Source organism: Octodon degus, unplaced genomic scaffold (assembly GCF_000260255.1).
Source record: "Octodon degus isolate 3935 unplaced genomic scaffold, OctDeg1.0 scaffold00005, whole genome shotgun sequence".
Lineage (NCBI taxonomy): Eukaryota > Metazoa > Chordata > Mammalia > Rodentia > Octodontidae > Octodon > Octodon degus.
In genome coordinates, this window is record NW_004524581.1 from 12235884 (window position 1) to 12248171 (window position 12288).

Genomic DNA, 12288 nt, shown 5'->3' on the forward strand with positions numbered 1-12288 from the left:
ATGATTTAAACTATTAAAACCATCTTAAAAGGCAACATAGGCATTTTTCTATAACATAAGAGAATAAAACAAAAAGTATTTCTCTGAAAAAAAAAAAAAGAAGTATATGCATGTATGTGTAGAAAAGTACCTAATAGTGCTATCTCAGAGCATGTGGATCAAAACTTACATTTTACAGAAGAAAAAGAAATATTGAAGGTACTTCAAGAATCAAAAGTGGGGGAGAATAAAGAGAAGTGTTTTTACAGCCTTAGAGTGAGAAAGAACTTTCTAACATAACCCAGAAGCCAAAGAAAAAAATTGTAAAACAATAAATTTTCTCTAAAATAGGAGTCTAACATTCCAGGGGCGCAGGGTGCCAGGTGGACTAGAGATTGACCCCAAAGCTTCACACGCAGGTCTACATCCCCGGTCCTTTCTACTTTTGATTTTGAGGCAGGGTTTCTAGGAGCTGCTCAAGCTAGCCTTGCAGTACTCAGCCTCCTCCTGAGTCGCTGTGATTCTAAGCAAGTACTACCACACTCAGTGATGAAAATTAATTTTTAATTCAAGTAGTCACCAATGAATAGAAATTTACTTTTCTTGTAAAACAAATGCCAAGCCTGATTTCACATTTTATAGATCTTCTGGTTATGGTTGCCATATTTATTTGGATATTTTTAACCTGTCTGTGCTTTACTTGGAAAAGTAGAAGCTTCTGTTTAGTTTGGTTACTTCTTCCCTCCCTCCCTCCCTCCCTTCCTAAGTAAATACAGTGGCATCGCAGCACTGAAAGTTGAAATGGAAAAAGTAAGTCATGCGCGACCTGCTGGATCCTCTCCCAGTCCCCACCAGCTCTGCAGCTTTGCAGATACCATTGCAAGGCCTCATCCGGGAGAGGCACTATTGTTTATTTGGGTTTCCACCCTCTGTAGTGACTAGGTCTGCACCAGAGACAAAAATGTTTCTTAATCTTTTCTTTCTGGGATTCAGATTCCTCGTTTATAAGTTGTAAGCAGCAAGCTTACTCATGCGATTATCTTGAGAGTAATGTGGGATAATATTTATGAGAGTTTTGCAAGCTATTCCTACTTCAGGAATTTAGGTTTTCAAAGGGGAAGTGAGCTTGTCGGAGACATGGGAAGATGGGTATTGTCCAAGCACCCTAACTCTGCTCCTGGGCTGAGAGTCAGGAGCCAAGAGCTCTGCCAGTTCATGCCAATGTTCCAGACCAGTTACTTTGGCCTTTTAGGGCAGTTTCCTCCCTGGTGACTTTGGCACAAAGAAGACCCTGTTGATCCTGTAGCTGACTTCTGGGAGTCACGGTGTTCTTGCTTTGATGCGTTCCCTTCTCAGCACACATTCACTGAAGCATGCGAGATACTGCGTTAGATGCTCTGCCTTGTTTTACTAAGTCAGCTCCTCTCTGATCCGATTTGCCTCCCTTACTTGAAGATTTTCATTGATTGAATTTCTTTGATAACCATGTAACAGGACATCCTTGAATATTTGAAATATATGGCCAAGTCTTGACTGTGGCTTATTTTGACATAGAAAATGGTTGACCTTGCGCTGTACATAACAACATGTCACATTTTAAGCTAATAAAATTCTGAAATAAAAGTTTTATGACTGGTACTCTGTTTTTAATAGCTGAGATCAGCTGGGGTTTTATTCGATTCTCAAGACATTTTTAGATTTCAGGCAACATGCTACTCAGAGGCTATTGAATTAAAGAGTTTAATCGTTTACATTCCAATCATTCCTATAACTTCATGCCCTTTCAAGTATGATACTGAGGCTTATATGGCTAGTGTCTCTTTATTCACCAGGAACAAATAAAGGTTGATATGTTCAGGGGAAGATGCATGGGGGATAAGATTTTTAAAATGGTGTTGTTTTCATTTACAACTCTGGCTTTACACACTTAAAGTACTATATGTTTTCCTCAGGAGTTTCTAAACCCAAATGTCAATTAAAATAACAATATATTTTAGATCAAAATTTTAACAAGCATCATAATAAAATGGATTCTAGGGGCTGGAGAGATGGCTCAGTGGTTTAAAGCACCTACTTGGAACAAGCTTGGCAAAGCACAGGGACCGCGGTTCAATCCCCCAGCACCACATGCCAGCCAGTCCCGCCCCCTGGTGGGCTGAGCTGACCACACACACACACACACACACACACACACACACACTAAAAAAATGTAATAAATAAATAAAAGAAATATTTAAAAAAAAGAAAAATATTTAAAAAAAATAAAATGGATTCTAAATCTACTAATTTTCCACATTTGAGTTAACTTTTTGCTTTCAGCGATATATTTTCTTTCAGTCTTGGGGTCAAATCCAGGGCTTCACACATGCTAGGCAGTCTTTCTACCGCTGAGCCTCACATACCCTAGTCTTGAAGATTATTATTTGCATTAATTTTCTTAATATTTGCCTCCCTTATTCATTGGAACATTTATATCATTTAGGCTTCCAACAATATAAGGATAGATATTTATTTCAAATTTGTTATGTTAGGGCCCTGAATTCGATTCTTGTCGCGTGCACGCATGCACACACACACACACACACACACACACACAGCCAGATTTGTTATGTTACCCACATGTTATGTTTTAAATTTGGGGGCAATTAATTTTTAAAAAACTGTTATTATCTTTCAGTTTAACACTAAATGTAGGACTGCTCTAATGGCGGAGCTACTGTGTCATCTTGTCATTGTCTAGTAGTCCTACTCTTCACTCAAGGCATACTTTTAAAAAAGTAAAGAATCCCTTTCTTTCAGACCTCTTAAGCCATGAAAATGCAGCAACGCTGAACGACGTGAAGACTCTCGTCCAGCAGCTCTACACTACACTGTGCATCGAGCAGCACCAGTTAAACAAGGAAAGGGAGCTCATCGAGCGATTGGAGGACCTCAGGCAGCAGCTGGCTCCCCTGGAAAAGGTGAGACCCGCTCCTCAGGTCTCTCTTGACCTTGTTGCTTATAGAGCACACATTTGTGTTTTGTAGGTCGTACATAATTGAGTCATGTTGGTCAGAATTTGTACAATACCTTGTAGGACTCAGCCATAAAAAAGTTCCATTCTAAGCTGAGAAAGGACATAAACAGGACTATTTGAAGCCTGGATAATGGACTTAGAGTTCTGAGGCCTGAATGTGCTCCCTGTACCCAAATTTACCACCTCTAGAACCAAAGACTAGAGTAATTTCTCATCAGGAAAGATTCTGAGTATAATGGCTAATGATTTTAGCCAAGGTTTAGAGTGAATATTATATGCAATATTATGTAGCTGTTAAAATGTGTATGTACATCTAATTTACTGTAAAAACTATTCATGATATATTATTGAAACTGAATTCTAAAGCAATTACATATTATAATCCAAATTTTAAATATGTTGTGCGTATGGCTAGCCACATTTTTATATTTATACATACATATAAAAAATCAGAAGGAATAAATCCAGAATGCTCACATAGTGGCAGAATTATGACTAATTTTTCTTCTTTACACTTTTTAGAATGTTTTGCAATAAACATATGTCACCCTTAACTTTATGGTGGTGCTGAAGATCAAACCTAGGACCTCATGTATATTCCTAGTCATACTCTTAGTTTTTTAGGAGGATGTACATATATCATATGACTGTACCTATGATGAGGGACAGTGATGTTTCATGTAATTATAATCTACATTCTGAAAACTGTTCCTGTGGGGTGATTTTGTTATGAGAGCATGATACACTGTATTACACAAACCTAGATGGTTGGACCAGTGGTGGCAAGCCCATGGCATGCATGTTAATTGTTTTCCTTTTAAGACAGAAGATGTGGAGCAAGATAGGCTGGTAAGATAGCTCAGTGGCATGACCATCTGCCTGGCAAGCACAAGGTCCTGAGTTTGATCCCTGGTACCAAAAAAAAAGGACAGAAAATGTTAAGATATGAGGTTTGAGGGCAGTCAAGAAAGCTCAGCAGTGTAAGCGGCTGCTTAGACAAGCACAGAGACCTGGGTTTGATCCCCAAAACCACAGTGCTAGACTGGCTCCACCCCCAGGCACACTGAGCTGGCTATAAATGTCATTTATTATCATTAAGTATCATGTACTGTAAATGATTGTATGTGTTATACTGTTATATGCCTGACAGTACAGTGGGTTTGTTTATGCCAGCATCATCAAAAACATGAGGAATGTGTTGTACTACGGCATTACACCAGCTGTGCTGTCACTAGGTAATAGGAATTGGCAGCTCCAGTAATGTCTTATGGGCCCACTATTGTATATGCAGTCCATCATAACCAAAATAGTATGAAGTGTTTGACTGTATTTTCACTTTAAGAAATTAGATTATAAGGATTAGGAAAAGGAACAAATACTTTGAATATTGTACATTTTCTGATTTCTTCAAAATAATTAAAATTAATGGTGTGTTGCTCATGAGGGCCCTGAACTCTGCTATTCCTAATCTAGAATTCGTGCTCTGACTCATCCTGTTGCATACAGCACTTGAGTTAAAACTGCTAATAGATTCAGTCTTGTACACAGCAATGAGAGAACATAAGGTAATCTTGTGGTTGGATGACAAGCTGTTGAAACTCACTCTCATATTTTACCAGCTTCTAGGGTGAAACTTTAATAAAACCCAAAAAGTTGTTCCTGTAAGATAATTGTATTCAGTGAAAACTACCAACACTATTTAGAAAAACAAACTAGTATTTACTAGAGTTGAGTTGACCATATGTCTTGATTATAAAATAAGCCCTGTTTCTTTAGTGGACATAAAATAATTTAAGTAAGAGTTTTAAAATTTGTTCCATGTCAAAATTCTTTACAACTAAAGCATGTGTGTCCATCAGGTACGAATCGAAATTAGCAGAAAAGCTGAGAAGAGGACCACTTTGGTGCTATGGGGTGGCCTTGCCTACATGGCCACGCAGTTTGGCATTTTGGCCCGGCTCACCTGGTGGGAATATTCCTGGGATATCATGGAGCCTGTCACCTACTTCATCACTTATGGAAGTGCCATGGCCATGTATGCATATTTCGTAATGACACGCCAGGTGAGAATTCTTCAAATAATGTACTAATGGGGCTTCTGTGGTCAAAGTAGGTCTTGTTTCTCTCATTCTTTCCAAGGCCAGAACTCTTCTAAGAACTCATTTTCCTTTATTTTTTTTACTTTATTTTTGTATGTTAGGACAGGGTCTATAAGTTCTACAGGGTCTCACTGCATAAATCAGACTCCTAGTGATCCACCTGTTTACAGCCTCCCAAGTGCTGGGATTACAGGCGTGCACCACCACGCCCAGTCTGTCTGCTATCCCAGCACGCCCCAGGGCCGGGGCTGGCACCACATGCCTTGTGATCAAGCTCCCAGCCCCTGTGTCTGCCTAAGCAGGCTCTGTAATCCCCTGAGCTATTTGGCCGGCCCTCATTTCCCTGCATGCGCACACCCAAATGTGGATGTCGGTTCATAGCAGGCACTATTGCGGATGATAAAGACAGAGAGGCAGGCGTGAGCCATGGTTTCTGCCTTTGTGAAGCGCAAAGACTATTAAGAGAGCTGTATTAGGAAAGTAGACTAGCATAAGAACAGAATGAGAGAGCAAAGGCCTTCTCCTGCAATGGCCAACTTGTCCACCCACATTGGGTTTTTTAAAAAATGTGTTATGTAATTAATTTAACAGTTGGATGAGGAATGTCACATACTTTCTGTTGAGTTTAAATATCTTGGGATACTTGAGGGATTTATCATCGCTTTTTAAAATGTGGTCCTGGCAAGTGAATGCAAAGCTTCCGCATGCTAAGCAAACACCCTACCCCCGAGCTACAATGCCAGCCCCATCATCATGTGATTGTATCTTTGATACTATCACACATCCAGCCAAGTGTTCCTTTGAATAGCAGACATTTGAAGTAGCTGAGACACGAGAGAGACTTTTCTGTTCTCTTGCATATCAGAAGAAAGTTGAGAGTTGCTTCTTTTATTTGTATATAGCTGCTATTGAACATAGGTATTTCCTTTCTGTTGTTCATTCAGTAGTCATGGGCCTATTTATTTGTATGAAAAAGAAAGAACGAGTGTGTTATTTACCCTCTGGGCCTCCCAAACATTGTCTAGTAGGAAGACAGCGGGCTGTTCCTGCCCTGATGCTTACCCAGAGCTGGCTGCACTGTCTGGCTTGGCTAGTTCACAGAACTGAATGGCCATGTCACTTGTATCTAATTGCAACTCTTATCTCCCTCCTCTCCCTGGACATTCATAACTGGCTCCTGTCTGCCTTTTCAAATGTCTCTCAATTCCACTGTGTATGTACTATGTCTTCTGAACAAACCAATTTATGTTAGCTATACCTCAAAGGTGTCTTGAGTTTCCTGGCACTCCATCTCTTTGTTCACACCATTCATTCAAGTGGAAAAGTCCTCCCTGTTGCTCTCTCCCTGTCCCATTTCCAGACTTATTATCTTTCATGAACTTTTAGCGAGTTCTCTCTGGCTGACTTCAATCTCTCCCTCTTCTGAATTCCCACAGTACTCTGTGTCTCTCATCTCACTCATCCCATGCTGTCCTATGCTATAATTACTTGGGCAACATCTTTTCCCTCCTGCTAGATGTTATCTTTTGAGGGCTGGCTGTTTAATTTCATTCCATTTTTATTTCCTGGGGGGCCTGCCCCTTAGCTCAGTTCTTTAAGTGGCTGCTTCAACAAAGCAGTCAGGCTCAGGTTGCTGTGGTTCAATCCCCACAACTCAGGCCAGCCAATCATGCCCTGAAGGCATTCAAAGCAAAAAAAAAAAAAAAAAAATTTATTTCCTTATCATGTAACACAGGCTAGATGTAGAAGACTGAGTGAACTGAACATATAAAATACATGACAACCCTGTCCAGCCATGCTCTAGGACCTTTCCAGTTATATTTTGAATCTAGGGACCACCTGTGATATGCCTCTTGCCAATCAGTGAAGTACAAAATTTCCTTGTGGACTTTGAATTTCCTTGAATATCAAAATGCTGAAATAATTAAGCACTCTTCACACTTCTGTGAGAGCCCCTTGCCTTTTGCGTGGTCATTACTAGTGATTACCTTTTCCTGAGACCACATTTAATCTCAGCCTTGTACATACATGCTCCCATTTTATAGCTCGCAATCGAGACTTAGAGAGAAGAAGTAATCTGCTCTTGACTTCATTTATGAGTAATTACTTATGAAAACCCTAAGGAACCATAGTCTGAGTTAGAAATAGCAACATATTGAAGAATAATTTCAGGTAGCAAATAGTTCTGTCTTATAAATGTTTCCTTCCACTGTACAATAATGTAGGTATTCATGTGGACACAATGTCATCCTTTTTTTCTCATTATAACGTGGTAGGATTTTAATACTTTATCTGTCTTGACTAGTTAAATGCTCCCCTTCTGTAGTTCCAAAAACAATCATTGCTGCCCTCAAGTGACAAGTTGCAAAACAGCAGGACTAAGCATTCTGGCCCTGTTCACTTAGAGAAGGAAAACACGGACCAAATAGAAGGTAGTTTTGTTGTTGTTGTTGTTGTTGTTGTTGTTGTTGTTGTTGTTGTTGTTAAATATCCATTACCTAATTAACATCTGTAACTAACACTGTGAAGCAAAATACCTCTTCAATAGTGCTTACCTTTTTTAAACTCTTACACTGAGCTGTAGCATTTGTTAGCAGTCTGAATACATCCCAGTAGAATTTTTATAAGATGACCAGTTCTTTGATACAGTAAAATCCAGTGAAATGTTGAATTTTACCAATATTCCAGTGAAATCTGGCATCTATTTCTGTGATATGGAGAAAGAGCCTGGCAGTAAGAATTGACAGTCCAAATACTTCCAAATGCAAAGTAGACCACCCATCCTACAAGCCAACCCATGAGTTTTCAAAAGAGGAGATGTTGCAAGGGGTGGAAATTGATTCTTGGGGTAAAAACATCACAGATATTATAGTATATAAGTAGATATACAGTATAGCTGTGGTATTAGATCTTCTTTGGGAAGGAGGACAATCAGGCAGCAAATTATCTAGAGAAGACTTATTTTATTTATTTATATTTTTTGGTGGAACCAGGGATGGAACTCAGGCCCTTGTGCTTGCCAGGCAAGCGCTTATTCTCCTGAGCCATCTCCCCAACCCCTAGAAAAGACTTTTAAGGAGCAGTAATAAAAAACTAGATTGAGAAATAGCAAACTAACCTTTAATACCTTCATTTTTTTTTTTGGTCTTTTTTCCATCTTAACATCCATCATTTATATTCTGCTCTAGCAAACTACTTCAATGGCCATTCACAACCTCTTAGAACCCTCTCCCTTATAATATAAATCAGTACACTAATTTCTGATCATAATTTCTTTTCTTTCTACCCTTTTTATCTCAAGTAGACCTTTAGGCTGCTGACATCTTTCTTTTAACTTTTCACCATCATGTACTTCCTGTGTTGCCTCCTTTTCTATCCCACTTAAGCCAATTGCCATTCTCTTCTTAGTGTCCTACAATCCCTGTGGCTTTGTCTTTCTACCATGTCTGCTACAAAGCTCTCATTTGGACTGAATCCCTTCATCTTATATTGAGGCCACCAAACATTGCTAGAGAAACACCATGTGGCGGTGAGCAACGGGCCACTGCTTGTGTTTCTAATTGTATTTCCTTTCTCATATCACCCCCAGTACTTGTTCTACAAATTCGCATCCAGTCCCCAGCCCACCCTTAACCTCCCCTCTTACTTCTAGAAAATTGAAGAGACAGTACGCTTTCTAATTTCCAAACCCTGTGAAGTTAGTTCTATCTGTACCTACTTTCATATTGTCTTCTTCACACTAAAAGAAGTGGCCTCTTCCTGATAAGGATCAGCCCTCCAGCTGCTCTTAATCCCACTCCCTCCCTCCAGTACCTTTTCCTAGTTTATTTTCTGTGTTCTCCGTGTGTATAGCCTCTACCTCTCAGAACTATACTGTGTCTCTTCTCGCTAATTAATGTTGTCATGAAATTTCTAGAATACATTTTAACTTAGTTGCTCAGTTAATGCTTGGTGCCCAAAAAGACACAGCATAGAATAGGTTTCGATTAAATTTAATTTACATTTACATCCCAAAGCAAGATAGGTGTATAACCTAGTAACAGCAATTTAGATGACCATAGGAGGCTTTACTTCAAGTTCTTCACCCATGTTATTTCTTCAATCAGTGTTACTGACTTAGACCTCAACTTTATCCATTTCTACAGGTTTCCAAGTCCCCTTTATCTATCACCCATCCAATATCTGTCATCAGTAATTAAATATTTACTTCGGCTTCTAGTTGTAACATACTCAGATAATCAGATCATTCCCCTTAGTATATGTTAGAGTTGTTAGCTAAAATATAATACACAACTGTCCGAAGATACTAAAAAGCTAACAAAATAACAGAAATGACCAGGCAAGGCTCAGTGGGAGAGGAATGCCAAGCAGGTGAGGCTCACATTTAGGTGTGCTTTCTCTCTGTAAATTTGTCCTGATCAAGACTAGAGGGACTGAGAGGCCAAGCACCTGAGCCATACTTGATGAGCTGGGGAGCCAAAGCCATGGAGATTGGTACCCAGGAATCACTGAAGCAGGTGGCACACTTCTGCTCTGTTCGGAGCCTGCAGCAGCCACCATAGCAGATAAGGATGAACCTGGTATAGGCTTTCAGAGATTGCACCCTACCTTTCACCAAGAAAGTTGAATCGAGGCAGTGGTAGACCGGCAGTCCCAGAGTGCTAACCTGTGCCCACAGGTTAGGCAGAAGCAAGCTTTTATCATTCTTAGGAGGAAATAATATTATCCTAAACCTTAAATTGTCTCACTAATAATTTTGCTAATACAAATTTAGTCATTCAATAAAAAATAAGTAGATATACAAGAAAGTTTCTACAGAAATAGTATACATTGGAAGCAGAAACAGATCAGACATTGGCCTTTGTATAGGAAGTCTTTAATTATATTTCTTATATTCAGGGAGACAACAGTCTAGGTTCAAAATACTGGCAAATAACTTGATTTTTTTTAATGACCAAATAAAAATTCTAGAAATGATATCTAGTGCATGGGCTTCACAGATTATACCTAACTAAAGGCAGAAATCATGCAGCTGGAGGTATAGCTACATGATATAGTACTTGCCTAGCATGTGCAAGGCCCTCCATTGACTCTCCAGCGTTGCAATAAAAGAAAAAGAAAAGAAACAATGACCTGAAAGAATTCAAAAGAAACTATTCAAAGTGACATAGAAAGAGACAAAAAGTGTAAATTAAGGAAGGATAAGAGACACAGATGATACAGTGATAAGGCCTGATATGTATTTAATCTTATTGGCATCTTAGAAGAAGAGAAAAAATGAGAAGAAACTATTTTAAGAGGTGATGGCTGAGCCAGGCATGGTGCCACATAATCTCAGCACTCAGGAAGCTGAGGCAGGAGGATTACCATGAGTTCAAGGCCAGCCTGGGCTACATAAGCAAGTTCAAGGCCAACCTGCACTACATAGTGAGACCCTATCTCAAAGTAATGGCTGAGAATTTTCCAAAATGATGAAAGACATGAATTTATGGATTTAAGAACCCCCCCAAAATACCAACCAATATAAAGAAAAGAACTGTACATCTAGATTCATCAGTAGCAAAATTTCAAAACTCAAAGGGAAAGGAGAAAGAAAAGCATGTTTTCAGAGGGCGAAAGCTGACTTCTCAGCAGCAAGAGCAAAAGCCAGAAGACAGTGGAGGAGGAGCTCAGTGTGTGAAAAGAAAATAACTCAAGCTAGAGCTGTAGGAATAGCAAAAATGTATCCTTTCAAAATAAAGGTGAAGCAGAGACCTGGGGATGTATCTCAGCAGTAAAGAGTTTGTTTAACATACAGGAGGTCCTGGGTTCAGTCCCTAGCACCAAGAAAATTTTTTTAAAAAGCACCTCCAAAATAGAGAATTTGTAACCACCATATCAGTACTAAACGCTAACTGTGTTCTTGGGCAGAAGGAAGATTATCAAAGATAAGAAGTGAAAAAAAAAGGAAGGAAGATAATGAAAATTATTCTGTGAGTGAATCTAAATGAAAATCAAATGTATGAAACAGTTATAAACCCTTACAGAACTTAGAGTACAGGGAGGATTGAAATGTACAACAGCAGTGGCCTGTAGTACTAGAGTGGGCAGGTATACAAGATGTTCTGAGTCCCCTTCATTGCCTGGGAATGGTATGAAAGCACAACTGTTCAGCTTCAATAGCCCAACTTTTCCTTTTTTTTTTTTTTTTCAGTGCTAGGGACCAAATGTACGACTTGCCATATGTAACGCAAGCACTCTCTCACTGAGATACATCCTCAGCCCTTAAAATTACTGTTTAAAATACCTAGAAATACATCATACAAAATATATACAAAGCCTCTATGCAGAAAAACATGAAGGAGAGTTAAAAAGGGGAATGATAGACCATCTTCATGGACTTAAAAGTAAATATTACAGAAATGTCATTTCTACTCAGTGATCTGCTATGCTCTGTTAAAATCCCAGTAGATCTAGGGATAGGGAAAGAGATTTGAATAAATCTCTTCTAAAATTGACACAGAAATGTACGACTGAGAAAACAAACCCTTGAAGAAAGAGTAAATGGATTTGCTCCACGAGATATCAGGACTACTGCTCTAGTTTAACCTTTCAGTAGTTAAGGTAGTGGCACAAGTATAGACAAACAGACCAACAGACAACAGAAGGTAGAAATAGACCCAGTATAAATGAACTTATGATTTTAAAAAGATGACAATATAAAGAAAGCAGTCTTTTTCCATAAATGACAGTAGGACAGTGGTGTTATAGATATTGAATATTAATATAAAATGAGATAGCCATGTTTACACTATAAACAAAATTTAATTCCAGATGAATTATATATCTAAATATGAAAAGTAACACAGCGAAACTCCTGGGAGATAACATAAGAGAATATCTTTTTGACTGTGGAATGGGGAATGACTTCTTATACAAAATGAGAAGTACCATAAAAGTTAATAATGAAAAATTAGACTATATCAAAAACTTACCTTTGCTATATAGAAGAACACCATGAATAAGGTGAGCAGGCAAACAGGATCCTAGCTAGGCCTGGGAGCACACATCTGTAGTCCTAGATCTCTGGGACACTGAACCCGAAGGTCACACATTCACACCTAGCCTAGGCAACTTAGTGACTTAGGAAAACCATGCCTCGAAATTTAAAAAGACTTGGGATGTACCTCAGTGCAAAGACCCTGAGTTTAATCA

At 38.9% G+C, this 12288-nt stretch overlaps 1 protein-coding gene across 3 annotated transcripts in view; it reads left to right on the top strand.

Moving 5' to 3' along the window:
• Mcu (mitochondrial calcium uniporter) overlaps positions 1-12288 on the top strand; it is a 203070-nt gene that overhangs the window by 185416 nt on the left and 5366 nt on the right. For all 3 annotated transcript variants that reach the window (XM_004623991.2, XM_004623992.2, XM_023718598.1), the window contains 2 exons: positions 2779-2939; positions 4855-5058. In XM_004623991.2, the coding sequence (XP_004624048.1) occupies positions 2779-2939; positions 4855-5058 (365 nt within the window). The remainder of the gene's footprint in view (positions 1-2778; positions 2940-4854; positions 5059-12288) is intronic.